Raw genomic sequence first — 23,892 nt, 5'->3', positions numbered from 1 at the left:
CCGCCTTATTTTTTGACATTCAAAACTCAATAAATGGGGCTTAAGGGATTAAATAATAAAAAATCCCTCTGAAAAAATCTTCCAAACATTGTTCAGTCCGAGGCTGGAAAATGTGAAGTCTTTAGGTCCGACTGACGTGGACAAAGTGTCGCCACAATGACAGAAAAAAGTGTTTTGAGAAAAAGGCCCTTGAAATTGCATTCTCCCATATAAGTCTATGGGGGAACATTGAATCAGCGCAATATTTAAACATGTTATTGTGAAGATTAGGCATATTTTCTGTTTCCGGGTGAAAGCTTATATGTTCAGAGACAGATTTGGCCCAAAACCTGAAAACTGAAAAAATTGAGTTTTGCCTGTAGAGTCTCCCCTCCCCAGCTTCATGTTTCTTCTCCCACACGAACACAGAGCAGTCGGGCTTTGACATGTTGATGCTGTCGGTCCAAGGACAGCGTTAAAGGGGCTGGATGCAAGTTGGTCATTTTATACTCACTACTGCCAGCTCAGGTCATATGTGTAACTGCACCTTCTATATTAAAGGAACAGGCCAGCGTTTTTCCACACTGAGATATGTTCTTACCTGAGCTGTGACGAGTTCTTTAGGACCTGTCTGATCTTCAGTCACGTAAACACAGCGCAGACGGCGTTAGCATTTAGCCTCTCCCTCTCTCCTCTATAGCTCCAAAACAGGTCAAGATAGAAGCTACCAAGCTCTTCCACGTTTTCCCTATTTGATTGACTGCGGAATTCTTCCGCAGTCAATTATTGGTTTTCATGTTCTTTATTATTATTCCTCTTCCATCTTTTTCCCGATTTTCTCCAGCTTTCAGCACCTTCATGCTTTGTGCAATTTATGCAAGTTATGCATCAAAATGTTCCGCATGTTGAGGAGAAGGTGCTGTTACTTTTGGGACTTCTGCAACTTACGGTTTTTCCACAATCGGCCAAAATGTCGGAGATTTTTCCCATTGACTTATAATGGGGCTGCCGCAAATCCATGCTTTTCTGCACTTTTTTCTGCATTTTCTGCAATTTCTGCACTTTGTGCAGGTTCAGCTTCTGCAACTTGTGGGTTTTGAGAAAAAATTGTCCTTCTGCAGTTTTCCAGTTTTTTTATACGAGAGTTTGAAATTTTTGCATTAGTGTGTATGTGGGAATCCAGCCAATGGGGAAACTCCGCCTTTCAGCCATTTGTGCTTCTGCCAATCAAGCACTGAGGCCATTTCAACAGTTTGACCAGTTTATGGAATATAAAAGTTTATGCAATATTAACAATTTATGCAAAGTAACCACTTTATGGGATTTAACCAGTTAATGCATTTTAAAGCGTTTATGCAACTTAAGAGTTTATGCCATTTAGGGCTTTTGAATTTTAAAGAGTTTATGCAATTTACATAATTTATGCAAATGAACCCATTCATGCATTTTACCACTTTATGCAGTTTATACAATTTATGCAACATGACATTTTATGCATTTTACCAGTTTATGCAAATTACATTATGCAAATTGAAGAGTTTATGCAATTTCTGCATTCGCTTCCCGCAATTCCGCAGTCAATCGCAATGTGGATTTTCTAAGCGGATAAAAGGGGGAACTATATTGTAAGGCGTAATAATACCAGGAGTAATTCGAAATCCGCGGAGTAATCTTCACTTTACTGTGCGGATGCCAAACTACTCCTGGTATTATTGACTGAAGACACAGGTGAAGATCAGACAGGTCCTAAAGAACTCGTCACAGCTCAGGTAAGAACATATCTCAGTATGTAAAAACGCTGGCCTGTTCCTTTAAGGCGGGTGTGTTGAACTTGTTTTGGAACTGTGGCCTCATAAATAACGGCTTACACTTATTGCGCTTTATCAGTCTGTCACATGTTTCTCAAAGTGCTTCGTTAAGTCATTATTCATTCACTCGATGGCAGCAAGTTGCTATTGTAGCCACAGCCGCCCTGGGGCAGAAAAATCTGCACTGGGGTTTACGCTGAACACTGAAGGCACCACGGACACAGCGTTTCATTAACAAATTAAATACTTTTTATTCAAATCGTCATAACAAAAGTACAAACTAAGAAGATTTTTTTTTTCTTGTAACAAAGTGAACCACAGGAGAGTCAGTCAGAGGGAAACACAAGAGAGAACCGTGAAAACGAAAATCAGAAACCTCGGCTGCTTTTCTTCGAGAGGAGAGAGAACGACTCTGGTTAACCTCTTAACCCCCGCCTGAACCATCATTTTTTTGTTGGATATTCAACTCATTTTTGTACGTTTTTGTCAATTTTTTGTCATTTATTTTATCACATTTTTGTCACATTTTTGTCATTTTTTCGTCAATTTTTTGTCAATTTCTTGTGACATTTTTGCCACTTTTTCATCACTTTTTTCAGTTTTGTTGCTATTTTCACACCTTTTTTCCAGAAGCTTTTAGATTGGGGTAAAGCCAAACTGGAGAAAATGTGCTCGGTTCAGGTGGGAGTTTTGTAATTCATGCAGTTCTTATGTTTGAAGAGTTTCGTGGCGCTAGGCTAATGCAAGGCTAGTGCATTTCTATGGTATCAGCTAGCCTGCATTAACCCGTTAACTCCCACCTGAACAGAGCACATTTTCTCCAGTTTGGCTTTACCCCAATTCAAAAGCTTCTGGAAAAAAGCTGTGAAAATAGCAACAAAACTGAGACGAAAACAATGATGGAAATGTGGCAAAAATGTCACAAAAATGTGACAAAAAAATTGACAAAAAATGACAAAAATGTGACAAAAAAATAACAAAAAAATAACAAAAAAATTGACAAAAAATAACAAAAAAATGACAAAAAAAAGGTCAAAAATGAGTTGAATACCCAACAAAAAAATGCTGGAAAAAAATCTGATGACTTGAGGAAAAGCTCCTCTCGGTTCAGGCGGGGGTTAAGAGGTTAAAAACAGTGTGAGCCGCTCCACAGAGCACCTGAGGCAAATCACTCATAACACCAGACTAACCATAGAAATGTCTGTGTCCATAGAGTCATGTTTGGAATATAACTGACCTGCATCACATGAATGATCGCATTTTGAGGGACTATTTTCTCGCAGATCACTCCGCCGCCGCGTAGGTTATACAACCAGGAAGCTGATGCTGCTCAAATATAAGTTATTTTAAATGACTCTATGGACACAGACGTTTCTATGGTTAGTCTGGTGTTATCAGTGACTCAGGTGCTCTGTGGAGCGGGTCACACTGTTTTTAATGCAGGCTAGCTGATACCATAGACATGCACTAGCCTTGCACTAGCCTAGCGCCACGAAACTCTCCGCTCTCTCCGCTCTCACCCTCAGGCTCTTTCTTCATCGTGTGCAGATTTCTTCAGAGGGAAAGACTTTTGAGCCGTAATCAGCTGCTCCTCCTGAGGCCCCTCCTTTCCCTCTTTACAGAAACAGCCGCACAGCAAAGGGGCGGAGCTTATGAAGAGATCGTGTGAAAATCAGGAAGCAAAAACTACCGGATATATTAACCTCTTAACCCCCGCCTTAAAACCAAGTGCATTTCCTCCACTTCCGCTTCACTGACGTTTCTTTTCATTGTTTTTCTGTTGCTCTTTTGCCACATTTTTGTTGTGTTTTCATCACTCCTTAGTTGTGTTTTTGTCGCTCTTTATATCGAGTTACTGTACGAGTACTTTGACATAAGTACTCGCCGATACCGAATACAAGGCATTTTCTTCAACAGACTTTTTGAAGTGAAAAGACGGTTTACAGACAGACTTCGTTAGTGATTAGTTCATTTACTCATTTACATTTCCTGAAGTAAAGGAGGCGACACTTTTAAGAGAAGTTACATCAGAATTGAACAGATATTTTTATGTCTCTGTCCATCACAGACAGAACAGCTCATGTCCTAAAGCTCCTCAATGCTTGTGCTTTATTCATTTAACAATAGTATTGAGATGTTACTTATTACTGCAGATAAATGCTCTCTTTTCGTCTTTACTTCAGCTCCGTGTGGATTTTCTCGTGTGTTTGTAGTAACTTATCCAGTAGCTTCAGCATTTTGATTGTTTGGCTCAATATAAACATGCTGTATGTCTTTATTTTGGATTTTTTCTGAGGACTTTTTAGTCGCTGGGTTAGTTTTTCAGATGAATAAACCCCTGGGCATAAAACGGAGTAAGAATCGCCAGAACTGTTAGCCATGAGTTAGCATCGTTAGCCTGTATGTTGTAAACACTGCAGACATTCAGCTCTGGTTAAATCCAGCTCAGACTCTGGTTTAGGGAGTGTCTGTAATAAAGTCAGCTCTATGTGGATTATTGGATTTACACTAAACTATTCTCCAGCTTGTTGTTATTTCTCTCCTCGTTGGACACACGTCAGGTGGTATCGGTTCAGAGCATCGGGACCAGTGTTAATTTCATTGATTAATATACTTAGTCTTAATTTTAGTCAAAGTGATATTTTTGTGACTAAAATTGGACTAAAACTAAAGGAAAAGTTTCTCATGAGACTAAAACTGTGACTAAAATGTCCAGATATTTTAGTCGACAAAAATCAGACTAAATAAAGATGAAAAGGAGAGACTAAAATCATCCAAACTTGTATTGAGCGTCTGAAAGAGCCTCAGATCAGGGCTGTGCAATTAATCAAAATTCGATTACAACAGTAAAAATCGCAAAAAAATCGATTATAATTTTTTTTCTTCAATTGTTTTTTTTTCCAAATTTTTAATTTTTGTCACTTTTTTTTCTGGATTTTTGTCACTTTTTTTTCTGGATTTTAGTCATTTTTTTCTGGATTTTTGTCTTTTTTTCCTGGATTTTTGTCACTTTTTTTCTGGATTTGTGTCATTTTTTTTCTGGATTTGTGTCATTTTTTCCCCTGGATTTTTGTCTTTTTTTCCTGGATTTTTGTCACTTTTTTTCTGGATTTGTGTCTTTTTTTGCTGGATTTTTGTCACTTTTTTTTCTGGATTTTAGTCACTTTTTTTCTGGATTTTTGTCACTTTTTTATCTGGATTTTTGTCTTTTTTTCCTGGATTTTTGTCACTTTTTTTCCCTGGATTTTTGTCTTTTTTTGCTGGTTTTTTGTGACTTTTTTTCCTGGATTTTTGTCACTTTTTTTCTGGATTTGTGTCATTTTTTCCCTGGATTTTTGTCTTTTTTTGCTGGATTTTTGTCACTTTTTTGATGGATTTTTTTAAAGGCAACAAATAATCGTTTGAATAATCGTGATTTCAATTATGACAAAAATAATCGTGATTATTATTTTTTCAATAATCGAGCAGCCCTACCTCAGATCATGTAAATCCTCTGTTAAAGGATCAGCTCTGAGCTTTGTTCATGTGGAGCAGCTCCATGAAGCAGAGGAACAACATTAAACATGATTATGATGAATATTATCAATGCAAAGTCCACTAAAGTAGTCTTAAATTTAGTCGACTAAAACGTATATGTTGACAAAATGAACACTGATCGGGACCTGATGAACGAGTATGTGGTATCGGTGCATCCCTAGTGATTTTTTGCTTTTCCAGCACATTTTTATTGCTCTTTTGCCACTTTTTTGCTTTGAGATTCGGTTAATCTGCCAAACTGTAGAAAATGTGCTCGGTTCCCGTGGGGGTTAAGAGGTTAAAGATAGTGATAAACACCCAAAAGCTCTTTCTTTCTTCCTGTATTCTGAGAGAAAACCTGTGACAGAGTCGGCGCCGTCACTGCTCGCACTTCTCCGGCGCCGTCACTGCTCGCACTTCTCCGGCGCCGTCACTGCTCGCACTTCTCCGGCGCCGTCCCCGTCACCAGCAGCAGGTTACAGGCCATGAACTGCACGTTGAGCACGCTGCTGGTGTTCCCCGTGTACAGCCCCACCATCTCCGGCGAGGACCCGTCCGGGGGGGCGGCGCCGTGCGAGCTCCTGATGTCCCACACGCGCACCGAGTTGTCCATGGAGGAGGAGGCGACCAGGCTGCTGTCGGGGCTGAACGACAGGCTGCTGGATTTTTGTCATTTTTTTCTGAATTTTTGTCTTTTTTTTCTGGATTTTAGTCATTTTTTTTCTGGATTTTTGTCTTTTTTTTCTGGATTTTTGTCTTTTTTTTTCTGGATTTTTGTCTTTTTTTTTTGCTGGATTTTAGTCATTTTTTTCTGGATTTTTGTCTTTTTTTTGCTGGATATTTGTCTTTTTTTTCTGGATTTTTGTCATTTTTTTTCTGGATTTTTGTCTTTTTTTTTTCTGGATTTTTGTCATTTTTTTCTGGATTTTTGTCTTTTTTTTCCTGGATTTTTGGCCCTTTTTGTCCTAGATTTTTGTCATTTTTTTCTGGATTTCTGTCAATATTTTTTCTGGATTTTTGCCTTTTTTTTCTGGATTTTTGTCTTTTTTTGCTGGATTTTTGGCCCTTTTTGTCCTAGATTTTTGTCATTTTTTTCTGGATTTCTGTCAATATTTTTTCTGGATTTTTGCCTTTTTTTTCTGGATTTTTGTCACTTTTTTGATGCCAAACTGTAGAAAATGTGCTCGGTTCCCGTGGGGGTTAAGAGGTTAAAGACGTGATAAACACCCAAAAGCTCTTTCTTCCTTCCTTTATTCTGAGAGAAAACCTGTGACAGAGTCGGCGCCGTCACTGCTCGCACTTCTCCGGCGCCGTCCCCGTCACCAGCAGCAGGTTACAGGCCATGAACTGCACGTTGAGCACGCTGCTGGTGTTCCCCGTGTACAGCCCCACCATCTCCGGCGAGGACCCGTCCGGGGGGGCGGCGCCGTGCGAGCCCCTGATGTCCCACACGCGCACCGAGTTGTCCATGGAGGAGGAGGCGACCAGGCTGCTGTCGGGGCTGAACGACAGGCTGCTGACGCTGTCCACGTGGCCCCGCAGGTCCTTGAACAGCGTCCCGGAGGCCAGGTCCCACAGCTTCACCCTCTGGTCCTCCCCCGCCGACGCCAGGTACTTCCCGTTGGGCGAGAAGGCCAGGGCCAGCACCGGGCCCCTGTGCCCCGTGAACAGCCGCACGCTCGCCCCCTGCTGCGTGCTCCACAGCCGCACCGTCTTGTCCGTCGAGCCCGTCCCGATGTAGTTGGAGTTGGGGTGGAACTTGACGCAGTCCACGTCCGCCAGGTGCCCCGCGTAGACCCGCAGGGGGTACGTGCGCGAGAAGGTCCAGAGGCGGGCGGTGCGGTCGTGGGACGCGCTGGCGAAGTAGAGGCTGGAGGGGCTGATGTCCACGTCCCACACGGGGTAGGAGTGGCCGCGGTACAGGGCCGTGTTGGTGAAGCTGGACAGGTCCCAGTAGCGGAGGGTGGAGTCCTCGGAGCAGGAGAGGAGGCCGGAGGAGTCGGACAGGAAGGCGGTGCGGAAGACGGGGCCGCTGTGGGCGCGGAGCGTCTGCAGCTCGCAGCCGCAGCCGTCCTCTTCGTCCACCTGGGGGAGACACAGGGGTTAAAGGGGGGGGGGTATTCTGCTAAATGTACTTTTTCAAGCTTTCCATCATGTTATTCGGTCACTCCCTCATTAAAAACATGGCTGAAGTGTTGCCTTGGCACATTCACGTATTTGTGAGTAATCTGTAAAAACTCTGATGGCGGCCATTTTAGGGATAGGTTTGCCTGAGTCCTCCTAGGAACGCCCCCACCTCCTGGAGACGCCTCCGAGCTTTGGTCACCAGCCGAGTAACCAACCACTGCTCCTCAGCAGAACCCCCTCCCCACTGATGCCACAGACAGCGTGTGGAGGGGGCGTGTCTAAAGGCTCAGAGGTTCTTAAAGAGACAGAGGCCTATTTCAAGACATTCACTACAGCCATTTTGAGAGAGACATTTAATACAAGGCAGTTATTCTAATTTACTGCATTTACAGACCAACAGAAGGTTTGTCATCATTGTAGTGTGATATAGACTGGTGCTATGGGACTGACAAAAGCAGAACACCCCCTCTTTAAATACAGACAGAAAGGGAAACGAACAGGCTCTGGCTTTGCATCTTCGCTGAAAAGGAGGAGGAGCTGCCGACTGTTGTTGACATATTCTGGGCTGGGAAATTTTTTGTATTGTATTGTAAGATTTTATTCGGACCATAAACAAAACATAAAAAACACAAACTCATACGAACTCAAAATACAACCTGCCATGATTGTTGCACATTTTAAATGAGACTGTCCGAAAAGGAGCGGGGTGAAGTAAACACTTATTTAGTCCCACCCCTTTTAAGTGCTGTCAGTCTCTTGTTCTATTTACTTTTTATGCTTCCTTAAGCATAAATCGACTTTTTCAAGCTTTCCATCATGTTATTATGTCACTCCCTCATTAAAAACATGCCTGAAGTGTTGCCTTGGCACATATTTTTGAGTAATCTGTAAAAACTCTGATGGCGGCCATTTTGAAAGAGACATTTTATACAAGGCAGTTATTCTAATTTACTGCATTTACAGACCGACAGAAGGTTTGTCATCATTGTAGTGAGATATAGACTGGTGCTATGGGACTGACAAAAGCAGAACACCCCCTCTTTAAAACAATAATTTGAGCACTGTGATCTAAATCAAGTTGTCATATACAGTGTGGATACTACCTACCAATCAACATCAGGTTTACAACACAACAGCTGAACATGAAATGTCAGATATTTTCTTCCGATACAAACTTATAGAATTCTTCTACATAAATACAAAGAATTCTTTGTATTGATATTTAAACTGTCTGATATTTGGACATCGTTTGAGGTCTACGTGTAATTTATTCCATATTTTAGGACCACAAACGGACACACAGAAACTTTTTCTGGATGTCCGGGCATGGGCAATTTCAAAGTGATCCAAGCCCCTTAAATTATATTTTCCTTCTCTTTCAGAAATCAACAGCTGAGAGGTAGTTGCTTATTCATCAATACTGAATGAAAATTGCAATCTCTACTGGTCAATTTGTTATCTGTAAGCTCCAGTCAAGAAGCTTTTAGATTTAGGTAAAACTGAGAACTGACCCTCAAAACTGAAAATGACCTTTGTTAAGAAAAACACAGACCTGCTCCTCCAGGACATCGCAGGCCAGTCGGACCCGGGACACGTCGACCTGGTGCGGTTTGGCCTTCAGTTTTCTGGCCCTGAGGCTCCAGAGCTTGACGGCGGAGCTGTCGAACCCGGCCGCGAGCAGCCGGCTGTCGGGCGAGACCTCGGCCGTGTTCAGCATCGCCTCCGTGTGGTGGAAGGAGTAAAAGCACACGGTGGTCAGCGACGGCGGGCCCTCGCGGACCTTCTTGATCACGTCCTGCAGAGCGTCTAAAGCCGCTTCGTTCTGGGGCATCTCCGCCGGGACCGCCACGCCCTCCGCGCCCGCCTCCGCCCCGTCCACCCCGGCCCAGGTGGAGGCGGCGTTCGGGGCGGAGGCCGCGGCGCCGGGGGCTCCGTACAGCTGGTAGTCCGTGCGCGGGGCCGTGGTCACCTCCAGCTGCAGCTGTGTGCCGAGCGCTCTGCAGAGGGCGCTGTTCTCCTCGCTCTGCAGGAAGCGGAGCAGGTAGCTGTACGCCGGCTCGCTCAGGCGCACCACGAACTTATTCTCCAGGAACGCGCCGAGTTTGGGGCTCGAGCCGATGTCCTGGAGAACGAAACACAGGGAGTTATTATCGGTTTATTGTGATTCACAGCCAAAATGGAGGTCACCATCATGAAACCCTGCCCTGAAGTCACCTGTGAGCTGAGGACGTGCCGGAGCAGCTCCACGATGGCCCTCTGATCCGGGTCCTGGAGGAAGTGCGAGTGGAAGCGGCTGTAGAAACTGTCCACGGCGGATTTCAGCCCCGAGCGAACCATGTCGAGGTGTAAGTAAACGAAGAGCGGGAACAGCACCGAGCTCACCTCCTTCGCCCACGGCAGCTCCGTCTCTGAAGCGCAGGGATAACAGAGATTCATCCAACAAATGCTGAAAGTAATGGGGTTGTTATGCGGCAGATGAACGTTTTAAACGAGTGCACAGATGTGAGAGAAAACACAGTCCAGTAACAGGTGCAATATATTAACTATAACTATAGAACTAAACAATATTAAGGGAAAATGTGTTTTGTTTTTTAATGAGGAAAAAATGTAATAGGGGGAAATGGGGGGGAGTGGGAAAAATTTAAAAAGAAAATTGGGGGAAAAAAATGGGGGAAATATTGGGAAACATAGGGACAAATAAAAAATGAGGGAAAATCGGGGCGAAATGAAGAACAAATTTAGTAAATATTGAGAAAAAATATTGGATTTTTTAAAAGCGGAAAATGGGGAAAGTTTTTGGGAAAAATAAGGGGGAAAGTAGGGCTGTGCAATTAATCGAAATTCGATTACAATTTCGATTACAACAGTAAACGATGACAAAATTAGCATAATCGCAAAAAATCGATTATAATTTTTTTTTTCACATTTTTTTTTCCCCCCAAATTTTATATTATTCTTATTTTTTCCACATTTTTTTCTAATTTTTAATTTTGGGATTTTTGTCATTTTTTTGCTGGATTTTTGTCACTTTTTTGCTGGATTTTTGTCACTTTTTTGCTGGATTTTTGTCACTTTTTTGATAATTTTTTGTCACTTTTTTGATGGATTTTTGTCATTTTTTTGATGGATTTTTATCATTTTTTTTGGTGGATTTTTGTCTTTTTTTGATGGATTTTTGTCATTTTTTTTAATGTTTTTTTGTCATTTTTTTGATGGATTTTTTTAAAGGCAACAAATAATCGTTTGAATAATCGTGATTTCAATTATGACAAAAATAATCGTGATTATTATTTTTTCAATAATCGAGCAGCCCTAGGGGAAAGAACATTTTTTTTAATGGGGGAAATGGGGAAAAAGTGGAAAAAATGTGGGGGGGAATGAAAAAATTAGGGACATATTGTAAACAATAAATAAATGTTATTTTCCTTAATGAATACAAATTGAGAAAACCTGACAAAATAATAAAAATGGAAAACATTGAGAAAAAATCCTGGGAAAAAAAATCTAGAACGTTTTTAGCCTTTTATGTCTTTCCAGAACATTTTTTTTTTTAATGACAATGTAAATGAACATGTTTTACATATTTCGTCATCGTTGGTCCCCAAAAGTATTGAGATGTACATTTTTTTGTCAGTATCGCCGAGCCCTACGTGATGTTTCCACTTCATTTCTGTAGCACGTTCTCTAAACAAAGTGCTGCACATGTTTACCTGTGAGGAAGGAGTGCAGTCTGGAGAACTGAGTCTCGTACTGCTGCGGGTCGGACTGACACGGAGCGGCCGACACCACGTTCGTGCAGCCCGACTCTGTCTGCACTGAAGAGACAGACACGGGTTCATGAGCAAAACACACAAACACATCTTCTCATGATTCTCTAAGCACTTATCATTAACCTCATGAATTGATCTGTACCTGTGAGACTGGCAGCCATCTCCTCCGGCGTCTGGCAGAGCTTGGCTGTTTTCAGTGAGCTCTCGGTGTCGACATACTGCCTCCTCTTCAGGTACTGGGCCACCGTGTACTGGATCTGCTCCGTACGCACGCGCTTCATGGCCTTGTCACAGAAAACAACAACATGGATTAACTGATGAAGAAATCGTACCAGTTACTGCATTTATCGACAGGTGAAACTCCAAAAATTAGAATATCATTCAAAAGTGTATCCATTTCTGTAATTCAACTTAAAATGTGAAACTAATATATGATAGACTCATGACATGATGAGTCTATCGTCATTAGTTTCACCCGTATGTATTTTTCGAGTTACATCTGTATGTACTTACAACTAAAATATATCACTATCTCTAACCAAAGATCATTATTGCAGGTGAACTTTATTTCCTTCTGCTTTGATGGGTTTTGTGTTTTTTTATATCTACAGTTTTCACAAATTTACTTAATTTAGCCCATTATACTTTTATAATTTTAGAATACATTTGAATTATCAGCATTAAAAAACATAATTAAACCAAATGTAGGTTTCATAACGAAGTTGTTATTTGAAAAAGTACTAAAATAGTAGTGTTGAAGTCGCATTTCCATATTTATTTTATTGCTTTTGCATCAACTGACAGGCGATATTATCATGGTCTCTTTTTCAATATTATACTTTTGTAATAAACTGCAGACAGTGCAATAATATAAAACTGTAATGCTTATGCATAATGCATGTCAGGTGTATTTATAAAGCAGAGCTAAAGCGGCTAACTGTTCCTTCTGTGCGGCCCGATGTGAACTTTCCGCGGGATAACTCTGGCTTCGACACTTCGCAGCTCAAAAATCACCACTTACTGCATGTCGCGTCTTTCCTCGTCACTCCTGAATATGTTTTAAGTTACAAGGTGCGATTTGTTCCAGGTTTTAAATCCCGCTGCTAAAGGGATAATGCGTGAAGCTCCATCTCTGCTTCTCTAAAGCTTTAGCTATGTTGCTAAGATGCTAAAGATCGATTGAGTTTCCTGATGCGGCTTCTTGAGCTGCGGTGGATTTTTCTGTGATCGACTATTAATTTTATTTTTTTAAACTACACAAATACAAAGAGATATTTTTTATTATGTCATTTCCATGACCATGGCGTCGTTTTATTGTACTAAATGTTAAATTGCAGAATATTCTTTAATATTTTTTATTTGTTTACAAAATTATGCGGCGCGTACTGATGACGTAGTTAATAACCGACCGTGCCGCGCTGTTTGGCCATTCCGCTTTGAATTAACCACATTGCAGCTCATTTTTGGAATAAAACACCGTTTATTCTGTTCTGCACGGAGGTCTTACAGCCTCGCAGACATGTTCACACCCCGCCCAGGTCCCAGCTCCGGCCGCAGGCAGTCGAACAGACCCTCTGCCCGGAGGAGTGTCGGCGGAGCGGGCTCCAGCCTGCTGTTCTCCCCGCGCAGGACGCCTCTCTCCGGGGCCAGGTGAGTGTGAGCCACCGCTGCTGGTGTGTCTCCGTCCAGCCGTCAAGATTTCAGACAGTTGTGTGAAACGATTGAGACGTTTTGTCAGAATGCAAAACAAGTAGGTTAGGGCACTATACCTGATTTTGTTTTGTTTTGTTTTTTTCAAGTAGTAGCGGACCAATATTAATCCTGTATTATAAACTTAGACGTTTGTTTTCTGTCATTTCTTTTTGTAAAAATGAACCTATGAACGCAAGGCAAGTTTATTTGTAGCGCACAATTCATACAGAAAGTATAAAACATCAACATAAACATGAATTAATTACAGTAAAGGGTAAGAGTGCAGATAAAATGCTTTCAGTTGCCATATGCACAGGTAAAAAGAACTGTTTTCAGCCTGGATTTTAACATTGTCAGAGTTGAGGCCTGTCTCACATCCTCATGAAGACTGTTCCAGATTTTAGCTTTGGCCTCAGTGTGTTTATTATTGTCTCCCCCTCCCTGAAGTTCTCAGGGCCCGAGATGGTTCATACGGCTCTAACATGTCAGAGCAGAGCTGTTTTAAAGTCTATTCTCTGAGTGACAGGAAGCTAGTGCAGAGACCGGAGCACTGGACTAATACGCTCGTACTTCCTGGTTCTGGATGTTCTGCAGCTCTGACAGTGAGCAGCCGTTACAGTATCTAACCTGCTGGAGACAAACACATGGATAAGTCTCTCTCTGGTTTTGACACTGTTCCTCGGATCTTAGCCATGTTTTTCAGATGGTTAAAAGCTGCTGATGTTATTGCTTTGTCGTGACTGTTTAAAGAGGGGGTGTTCTGCTTTTGTCAGCCCCACAGCACCAGTCTATATCTCACTACAATGATGACAAACCTTCTGTTGGTCTGTAAATGCAGTAAATTAGAATAACTGCCTTGTATAAAATGTCTCTCTCAAAATGGCTGTAGTGAATGTCTTGAAATAGGCCTCTGTCTCTTTAAGAACCTCTGAGCCTTTAGACACGCCCCCTCCACACGCTGTCTGTGGCATCAGTGGGGAGGGGGTTCTGCTGAGGAGCAGTGGTTGGTTACTCGGCTGGTGACGAAAGCTCGGAGGCGTCTCCAGGAGGTGGGGGCGTTCCTAGGAGGACTCAGGCAAACCTATCCCTAAAATGGCCGCCATCAGAGTTTTTACAGATTACTCAGAAATACGTGAATGTGCCAAGGCAACACTTCAGCCATGTTTTTAATGAGGGAGTGACAGAATAACATGATGGAAAGCTGGAAAAAGTAGATTTTGCAGAATACCCCCCCTTTAAGTTCAGGTGGTGACCCTGTAAATTGCGAAATGTGTTTAAACTCCCTAAAGAAAGAATTGGGATGCTAGAAAGGTGCGGAAACTTCGGGATGAGTTTGGACTACAACTGAACTAACATCATTTAGTTGCTTCCTCTTTAATTGGTTGAAAAAATAAATAAAAATCCGGCATCAGGGTTGTTACCAAAACTGATTGTGCTTTTCCAGATGCTCCAAGCCGCTTTACAACTTTGTGCAGTGATCTAATTGTCCTGCAACTTATTTTTAAATCCTCAAGCGGATGGAATTCTACTTTTCTTTGTGTCTGAATTGAGAATATTTGGACAGGCCGGTGAATGGATGGGATAAGATGCTGAAGTTGGAGCTGACAGGAGGATTTATTTATAGAGTTTGTGTAAAGAGATCATGAAGTTGGCTGGTGAGGGAGCAGAGGAGACGGGGTCGGCGCAGGATTGTTTTGTAGATTACTGAAACCACCACCAAATGCCATTTTATTTTGCACAGGACGCCAAGTCGACTTCAGAGCCACCTGGCCCCGGAGCCTCTGAGCTACGATGTCCAACCATTCGGCTCCTCTCTGCCCGTTAAAGTCATGGAGGCCCTCACCGTGGCGGAAGGTGAGGCATTTTTATGTATCTGTCAAGTAAGTGCACATGCTTTACTCCCCTCACACCGCTCCTGCACAGTGGGTGAGTGAGTGAATACGCAGTAGGGCTGTGCAATTAATCGAAATTCGATTACGATTTCAATTACAACAGTAAACGATTACAAAATTAGCATAATCGCAAAAAATCGATTATAATATTTTTTATGTTTTTATCATTTTTTTTATGGATTTTTTTTATTTTTTTTTTATGGATTTTTGTCTTTTTTTTAATGGATTTTTGTCTTTTTTTTGATGGATTTTTGCCTTTTTTAATGGATTTTTGTCTTTTTTTAATGGATTTTTGTCTTTTTTTTTATGGATTTTTGTCTTTTTTTGATGGATTTTTGTCTTTTTTTAATGGATTTTTGTCTTTTTTTTTGATGGATTTTTGTCTTTTATTTTGATGGATTTTTGTCTTTTTTTCATGGATTTTTGTCTTTTTTTGATGGATTTTTGTCATTTTTTTGTTGGATTTTTGTCTTTTTTTTAAATGTTTTCTTGTCATTTTTTTGATGGATTTTTTTAAAGGCAACAATTAATCGTTTGAATAATCGTGATTTCAATTATAACAAAAATAATCATGATTATTATTTTTTCAATAATCGAGCAGCCCTAATACGCAGGACCTCTGTTTCCCTCTTTCCACTTAACCGTGCACAGTTTTAAACCCTGTCTATTCTGTCTCTGCAGCTGATGAGCAGATCTCTGTGAAGGTGGACGACAGTGGCTGGGCCTGGATGGTCTGTGGAGAGAAGCTCATCATCTGGAAGATCTCTCAAACTGCTGTTGCAAAGGTAAGACCAAACAGATCTTAGAATTATATTCAGCTCTAATCTGTAAATTAGAAATGTTTTAATTGCAATTTATACAGGGTATCCGTGGGGTCTTAAAAAGTCTTAAAAAGTCTAAAATTCAAGAATCCAAATTCAAGGCCTTAAAAAGTCTCAAATTCGGCCTATTTGGGCTTAAATCCAGGGTGAACTGGTCTTAAAAATGAACGTTCAACGACCCAATTATTTGCGCACAATTTAGTTTAAAAGTAGACGAATAAAGTCCCAGAAGCAGCGATGAGGAGCCGCCGGTGCCTCATGGTCCGAGAGGCCGAAGCGACGCTGATGCTCTGGCCGCCGCCACAAACGTAAACTCAGCAATAGTCGAGGCAGAAGGACTCTCCTTCAGAGCTTTATCCGCCCAATAAAAACAACTGAAGTCAGCAGAGTTTAGGAATCCAAAACATGACCAAGGTGTTGTCGCTAATGGATCCGTAATGCTGCTGTCGGTGGAAAGTTGCAGCAAAATGCGCTGATACGTCCAATATGAAACAACGTGGAGATAATCCTTCACTGTAAATATCCAACTCAAGGTCATGAACGGCATCATCACAATAAAGTTTGTCCAAATGTTGGGAAACACAAAGCGAACGCTCCTCTGCTCAGGGACAGAAGGAAAGTTAGAAACACGTTTCTCACTTTGTTCATCAAAACATCTGACAACAATAACAATAACAAGTTTAGAAAACATAAAACCTAGACTAGATTCTGACCTAATAATAATATAATTAAAATAATTATGATAATAATTAGTTGTAAAGTTGACAGTGTTTTGTTCTAGGCAAACGAGTGGAAAAGCTGCTTTTATTTTTAGAAACAGTGAATGTTTACAAAGTATTACAAAGCATTTTAAATACACAAACTAAATATCTGTTGTTTTCTTTCATTCAGTCGATAATTGTGAGTAATTATTCAATCTCAATATTCTTATTATGGGATAAGGTTAAAACTTGAATGGTTAAAATGCCTAATGTGAAAAATGAAGTTCTTACATTTGTTCATCCCACTGTGAAATCAAAAACAACAGTTTGACTCTTGGATTTTGTGACAGTGATTTTCTTTACATTCTTTTATATATCGCGCGTTCAAAAACAGGTCTTATTTTTAAGATTTTGTGTCTTAAAAAGGTCTTAAAAAGTCTTCAATTTGACTTGTCCAACTTTGCAGATCCCCTGTTTTAACTTATAACCCCTACACCAGACGAATCCTCAGGGGCTTTGAATCAGGATCATACATCATGTTGTAATGTGTTCTTCCTCCCCGTAGCTGTCGGTGTGTAAAGAGCTGCAGCTGCCGCCCAGCGAGTACTCGTTCAGCTCGGACCTGGTCTCCGTTTCCTCTGGATCTCCCCTGGACTCGGCGCCGCTGCATTCGATCTGCGTCCTGGCCCTGTCCATGGAGGGGACGGCCCGGTTCTGGCCCAGTCTGTCTCAGGAGGGCGTCTACTCGGACTCGGAGCTGGACCTGGGAGACCTCGCGCTCTCCGTGGTGGCCGTCCGGGTGAGCGCAGAGAATGGAGTTATTGTCATAGACGGAGAGTCAGGCTAAAGGTTTTTACTGGTGTCTTCCTGTACTGTCTGTAAGTTTTTAATAGAGAATAGAGTTGTCATTATTGTCATAGACGGAGAGTCAGGCTAAAGGTTTTTACTGGTGTCTTTCTGTACTGTCTGTAAGTTTTTAATAGAGAATAGAGTTGTCATTATTGTCATAGACGGAGAGTCAGGCTAAAGGTTTTTACCGGTGTCTTTCTGTACTGTCTGTAAGTTTTTGAAAAAAAAAAGTTTTTGAATAATCGTGATTTTGAAATCACGATTATTCAAACGATTATTTATTGCCTTTAAAAAAATCCAGCAAAAAAAGACAAAAATCCAGCAAAAAAGTGACAAAAATCCAGCAAAAAAGTGACAAAAATCCAGCAAAAAAATGACAAAAATCCAGCAAAAAAGTGTCAAAAATCCAGCAAAAAAATGACAAAAATCCAGCAAAAAAAAGACAAAAATCCAGCAAAAAAAAGACAAAAATACATCAAAAAAGTGACAAAAATCCATCAAAAAAGTGACAAAAATCCAGCAAAAAAGTGACAAAAATCCAGCAAAAAAGTGATAAAAATCCAGCAAAAAAAAGACAAAAATCCATCAAAAAATGACAAAAATCCAGCAAAAAAGTGACAAAAATCCAGCAAAAAAAGTGACAAAAATCCAGCAAAAAAGTGACAAAAATCCAGCAAAAAAGTGACAAAAATCCAGCAAAAAAGTGACAAAAATCCAGCAAAAAAGTGACAAAAATCCATCAAAAAAAGACAAAAATCCATCAAAAAAAGACAAAAATCCAGCAAAAAAGTGACAAAAATCCAGCAAAAAAGTGACAAAAATCCAGCAAAAAAGTGACAAAAATCCAGCAAAAAAGTGACAAAAATCCAGCAAAAAAGTGACAAAAATCCATCAAAAAAAGACAAAAATCCATCAAAAAAGTGACAAAAATCCAGCAAAAAAATGACAAAAATCCATCAAAAAAGTGACAAAAATCCATCAAAAAAAGACAAAAATCCATCAAAAAAAGACAAAAATCCATCAAAAAAATGACAAAAATCCATCAAAAAATGACAAAAATCCAGCAAAAAAGTGACAAAAATCCAGCAAAAAAAGTGACAAAAATCCAGCAAAAAAGTGACAAAAATCCAGCAAAAAAGTGACAAAAATCCAGCAAAAAAGTGACAAAAATCCAGCAAAAAAGTGACAAAAATCCATCAAAAAAAGACAAAAATCCATCAAAAAAAGACAAAAATCCAGCAAAAAAGTGACAAAAATCCAGCAAAAAAGTGACAAAAATCCAGCAAAAAAGTGACAAAAATCCAGCAAAAAAGTGACAAAAATCCAGCAAAAAAGTGACAAAAATCCATCAAAAAAAGACAAAAATCCATCAAAAAAGTGACAAAAATCCATCAAAAAAATGACAAAAATCCATCAAAAAAGTGACAAAAATCCATCAAAAAAAGACAAAAATCCATCAAAAAAAGACAAAAATCCATCAAAAAAGTGACAAAAATCCAGCAAAAAAGTGACAAAAATCCAGCAAAAAAGTCTGGATCTCCCATGAACTCGGCGCCGCTGCAGTCGATCTGTGTCCTGGCCCTGTCCATGGAGGGGACGGCCCGGTTCTGGCCCAGTCTGTCTCAGGAGGGCGTCTACTCGGACTCGGAGCTGGACCTGGGAGACCTCGCGCTCTCCGTGGTGGCCGTCAGGGTGAGCGCAGAGAATAGAGTTATTGTCATAGACGGAGAGTCAGGCTAAAGGTTTTTACTGGTGTCTTTCTGCACTGTCTGTAAGTTTTTAATAGAGAATAGAGTTGTCATTATTGTCATAGACGGAGAGTCAGGCTAAAGGTTTTTACTGGCGTCTTTCTGTACTGTCTGTAAGTTTTTAATTTCCCCTCTCTGTCTCAGGGCGGGGGCTTCGTGGCGTCCTCCTGTAAGAGTCGTCTGCTCAGAGCCTGCGCAGACTCCTCCGGGCGGCTGCAGTCCCACTGTCTGCCCCAGGGACAGGGCATGCTCTCTGGGATCGGGCGCAGAGTGTCCAGCCTCTTTGGGATTCTGTCTCCACCGACTAGCGACACGGTGAGTCTACGGGGGTTTGGCTGCTGATACCTGGCAACAGCTCTCTTCGATTTCCCTCATCATTTGCCAAAGTCTATTTTCTCAACACCTCCCTCTGCCCCGCAGCTCCACAGCGTGCTCTGGGCGCCCTCCGCCTCCTCGCTCTTCTCTCTGTCCAGCTCCAGCCTCAACAAATGGGCTCTGGACGACTCCCACGAGCAGCACGTCTTCAGCTGGGAGCACAAGGCGCTGACGGAGCGGATCGCCGACGCCATCTGGGTCTGTGGGGCATTACTGTGGGACATTGCGGACAGTCCTTCTCCTGTTTGAACTGCTCTGTTGATAACGGTGTCTGGATGTTGCGTAGGGTTCAGAGACCAACTTCGAGGAGATGAAGGAAGGAGCCAACGTGACGTACCTCGACCTGAAACACGGACAGTGAGCTCCACTGTTGAAAATACATCATCTGAACCGTGTGTAATTTAAGATTTGTCTTTAACTAAGGAGTTCTCTCTCTCTGCAGCTGTGGTCTGGTGGCCCTGGCAGCAGCGTGGCACCCCTCGGACACGCCCTGCCTGCTGTACTTCTGCCTGGTCACTCTCACCGACACTGGAGCCTCTGTCTCTGAGCAGGTCACTGTGGAGGTCACCAAGTTCACCACGCCATTCCAGGTCAAGACTAATGATAATAATGATAATAATGCATTGGCTTTATGTAGCGCTTTTTTGTTCACTCAAAGACTCTTTACATTGCGTTATTCATTCACTCCATACTCTGTGGTAGGGCTGCTCGATTATTGAAAAAATAATAATCACGATTATTTTTGTCATAATTGAAATCACGATTATTCAAACGATTATTTGTTGCCTTTAAAAAAATCCATCAAAAAAAGACAAAAATCCAGCAAAAAAAGTGACAAAAATCCATCAAAAAAGTGACAAAAATCCAGCAAAAAAGTGACAAAAATCCATTAAAAAAAAGACAAAAATCCATCAAAAAAAGACAAAAATCCAGCAAAAAAGTGACAAAAATCCATCAAAAAAAGACAAAAATCCATTAAAAAAAAGACACAAATCCAGCAAAAAAAGACAAAAATCCATCAAAAAAAGTGACAAAAATCCATTAAAAAAAAGACAAAAATCCATCAAAAAAGTGACAAAAATCCATCAAAAAAAGACAAAAATCCATCAAAAAAAGACAAAAATCCAGCAAAAAAGTGACAAAAATCCATCAAAAAAAGACAAAAATCCATCAAAAAAAGACAAAAATCCATCAAAAAAAGTGACAAAAATCCATCAAAAAAAGACAAAAATCCATCAAAAAAAGACAAAAATCCATCAAAAAAAGACAAAAATCCATCAAAAAAAGACAAAAATCCATCAAAAAAAGTGACAAAAATCCATCAAAAAAAGACAAAAATCCATCAAAAAAAGACAAAAATCCAGCAAAAAAGTGACAAAAATCCATCAAAAAAAGACAAAAATCCATCAAAAAAAGTGACAAAAATCCAGCAAAAAAGTGACAAAAATCCATCAAAAAAAGACAAAAATCCATCAAAAAAAGTGACAAAAATCCATAAAAAAAGTGACAAAAATCCAGCTAAAAAAGACAAAAATTCAGCAAAAAAGTGACAAAAATCCAGCAAAAAAGTGACAAAAATCCAGCAAAAAAAGACAAAAATCCATCAAAAAAAGACAAAAATCCAGCAAAAAAGTGACAAAAATCCATTAAAAAATAGACAAAAATCCATAAAAAAATGACAAAAATCCATCAAAAAAATGACAAAAATCCATCAAAAAAAGACAAAAATCCATCAAAAAAAAAGACAAAAATACATTAAAAAAAATGACAAAAATACATTTAAAAAAAAGACAAAAATCCATCAAAAAAAGACAAAAAGACAAAAATCCAAAAATTGAAAATTTGAAAAAAATTGAATTTTTTTTTTGGAAAAAAATTAAATTAAAATCGATTTTTTGCGATTATGCTAATTTTGTAATCGTTTACTGTTGTAATCAAAATCGTAATTGAATTTCGATTAATTGCACAGCCCTACTCTGTGGTGGTAAAGTTGCCAATGTGCACCAACGACCAAAACCAACCGCTCACTCACTACATTCACCAAGTACCGACCAGGCCCTTCCTGCTTCACAGATCTGACGGGATCGGGCACAGCAAAGGCGTGATGTCCTTATGCTTTAATGTTTTACTTTGGACTTTTTTACCAGGCAGAATGTTTTGCTTTAGTTTTCGGACTGCAGGAACCTTTGCTGTTTTTGGTGCTTCTTTTGGCGCCAGCTCTTCTTTCACTCACTTTCCCACAAGGGAGAACTCGGGGAAGAGTTTCCACTTTACCCTGATAAGAGCGGAAGAGACGTACGTAACAAACAGTGGCAGAGCGGTTCGGACCGTGACGATATTTGGGATCCAATACCGATACATTGGGGGTTGGCAAGTCATTTAATGGACTCTGTGTCTAACTTCACATCATAACAACAGGGCCTTAGACGTGAAGTGACTTCCTGTTTCGATCCAGCACCAAAATAAATAGCTCGTCTCATTGATTAGTTCAGCAGGTACTTGCAACGTTACAAGAATATAATTAAATACACACATTTTAAGTCTTTTGTCTGTTAATAGTTAAACAGAAAGAAAGTTGAACTAATGAACAAGATGGTGCTTTTGTTTCGTTGTGCTGGATCGAAACAGGAAGTCACTTCTTGGGCAGCGATGTTATGATTTGAAGTTATTCACAGTGTCAATTTTATGTTGTCTTTAATCACCTTTCAAATAGCCTATAATTAAACATTTATTATAGTAAAAGTTTCAATCATAGAAATACAGTCCTGCTCAAAAGCTTAAAGCAGCACTAAGTAACGTGTTTACCTTAATAAACCCTCCCCGTAGTCCCTGTGGGGGAAATACAAGTGTTTATGGGATGATTGGAGGGTCTTTCATCGCCCCCTGGTGTCTCTGGCCAGAAAACCATGTTTGAAACTTGACTGCCACCGGACCGGAGTCACCAATACACACTAATGGAATCAGGAAGAAGAAGCTAACAGGCTCCTTGTGTGGAGTTTGCATATTTATTTGTTTGTTTATGTATTTGTAGGGAAAGCCCTTTGAGATGCAGCATCTCGTTTACAGCGGGGACAAAGACATAAAAGGCATGTTTCTCTCCCCATGTCTGGATGGGTTTTCCATGGGAGCTCTAGTTTCCCTTTTTACCCCCCCCAAAAAAAAAAAGTTGATTCAAACCATCAGCTCCACCTCTGGAGATCGTCCCCGGGTTAAATGCAGAGGGCACAGTTTGTTGTACATTTGTGTGACAATAAAGGCAACTTAACCTAGAATATGTGTGTCACTGCATCTTGCAATTCAATATTTATTTAAACACAAAATCAAGTAAATAATTAAATCCACATAAACCTTTGCATATTTCATGTGGAGCTTGCTTGATTATTGTATTGTTTGACATGTTTCGTTGCTGATTTTCAAACCTTTCTTCAAATCAGACTCATGCTCAAGTCTTCAATGAGGAAACTGCTTTAATCTTGATACATTTATAACATTATTATACGACTTAACCCGTGCAGTCCGTGGTTAAAGTCCGTTTCCCACAGTGGTTTGCAGAGGAGCTGTAGGTTTGTGAATGCAGATGAGCTGTGTTCAGTCAGAGCAGAGGTTCACGGTTTGTTGTTGCAGAGTGAAGAGGCTCTTCAGTCGGTGCGGTTGGTCCTGCCTCCGTCCCCTGGGTTTGCAGCGTTCATATTTAACTCTGAGCTGGTGTTCGCCTGCTCCACCGGCACCGGGAGAGCGGCGCCGCCGGACGAGAAGATCGCGTTCAACTCACCCGGTAACACTGACAACACACTGAAGCATCTAATAAAATGTTTGTTGCAGTCGACACATTTAATAGGAATTTGATTGCCAAAGATCCTTATTTTAATCCTCAAGTCACAATTAATCCTTAAAGGAACAGGCCACTGTTTTTCCATACTGAGATATGTTCTTACCTGAGCTGTGACGAGTTCTTTAGGACCTGTCTGATCTTCAGTCACGTAAACACAGCGCAGACGGCGTTAGCGTTTAGCCTCTCCCTCTCTCCTCTATAGCTCCAAAACAGGTCAAGATAGAAGCTACCAAGCTCTTCCACGTTTTCCCTATTTAAATATGGTTACGTGAAGTGTTCCACTACAAAGTATAATTACACACAATTAAACAATGTGGATTCTCTAAGCGGATAAAAGGGGGGACTATATTGTAAGGCGTAATAATACCAGGAGTAGTTTGGCATCCGCACAGTAAAGTGAAGATTACTGCGCGGATTTCGAACTTGGGTTTTTTGTCATTTTCTTGTCATTTTTTGTCAATGTTTTTGGTCCATTTTTTGTCATTTTTTTGTCTTTTTTTTAGTCATTTTTTAGTCATTTTTTTGTCATTTTTTGTTAATTTTTTGTCATTTTTTTTGTCATTTTTTTGTCATTTTTTTGTCAATTTTTTGTCAATTTTTTGTCATTTTTTTGTCATTTTTTGTCATTTTTTGGTCATTTTTTTTGTAATTTGGCATCCGCACAGTAAAATCCACATTGTGTAATTGTGTGTAATTATACTTTGTAGTGGAACACTTCACGTAACCATATTTAAATAGGGAAAACGTGGAAGAGCTTGGTAGCTTCTATCTTGACCTGTTTT

General features: G+C 40.5%; 2 protein-coding genes across 3 annotated transcripts in view; one reads left to right on the top strand and one right to left on the bottom strand.

Annotated features, from left to right (window-relative positions):
• Window positions 1–6,530: 6,530 nt before the first annotated feature.
• taf5l (TAF5-like RNA polymerase II, p300/CBP-associated factor (PCAF)-associated factor) lies at window positions 6,531–12,390 on the bottom strand. Its single transcript, XM_079553790.1, has 6 exons — window positions 12,222–12,390; window positions 11,343–11,484; window positions 11,141–11,245; window positions 9,645–9,838; window positions 8,983–9,552; window positions 6,531–7,388 (listed from the first exon to the last, which is right to left on the bottom strand). The coding sequence occupies exons 2-6, from the start codon at window positions 11,479–11,481 to the stop codon at window positions 6,591–6,593; spliced, it is 1,806 nt and encodes a 601-aa protein (XP_079409916.1). The 5' UTR covers window positions 11,482–11,484; window positions 12,222–12,390; the 3' UTR covers window positions 6,531–6,590.
• A 209-nt stretch (window positions 12,391–12,599) lies between these two features.
• Window positions 12,600–23,892, top strand: part of nup133 (nucleoporin 133) — a 37,913-nt gene continuing 26,620 nt past the window's right edge. Inside the window, exons 1-9 of one of the 2 annotated variants that reach the window (XM_079553315.1) lie at window positions 12,600–12,850; window positions 14,634–14,746; window positions 15,466–15,569; window positions 16,872–17,105; window positions 19,048–19,218; window positions 19,324–19,476; window positions 19,565–19,635; window positions 19,721–19,868; window positions 22,903–23,053. In XM_079553315.1, coding sequence (XP_079409441.1) covers window positions 12,720–12,850; window positions 14,634–14,746; window positions 15,466–15,569; window positions 16,872–17,105; window positions 19,048–19,218; window positions 19,324–19,476; window positions 19,565–19,635; window positions 19,721–19,868; window positions 22,903–23,053 — 1,276 coding nt within the window. In that variant the 5' untranslated portion in view covers window positions 12,600–12,719. Of the gene's footprint in view, window positions 12,851–14,633; window positions 14,747–15,465; window positions 15,570–16,871; window positions 17,106–18,691; window positions 18,848–19,047; window positions 19,219–19,323; window positions 19,477–19,564; window positions 19,636–19,720; window positions 19,869–22,902; window positions 23,054–23,892 lie in introns of those variants that run through there. The other variant, XM_079553314.1, reaches the window with a different exon arrangement.

Source organism: Gobius niger (assembly GCF_951799975.1).
Source record: "Gobius niger genome assembly, chromosome: 3".
NCBI classification, from domain to species: domain Eukaryota; kingdom Metazoa; phylum Chordata; class Actinopteri; order Gobiiformes; family Gobiidae; genus Gobius; species Gobius niger.
Note: the sequence above shows the minus strand (reverse complement) of the source record. Positions and strands in the feature narration are given on the sequence as shown.

Coding starts and splice junctions, on each gene's coding strand:
- taf5l (XM_079553790.1), bottom strand. CDS start 11,481: ATGAAGCGCGTGCGTACGGAGCAGATCCAGTACACGGTGGCCCAGTAC. Junction 11,246..11,342: donor GATGGCTGCCAGTCTCACAG/GTACAGATCAAT, acceptor CTGTCTCTTCAG/TGCAGACAGAGTCGGGCTGC. Junction 9,553..9,644: donor GGCACGTCCTCAGCTCACAG/GTGACTTCAGGG, acceptor TTCGTTCTCCAG/GACATCGGCTCGAGCCCCAA.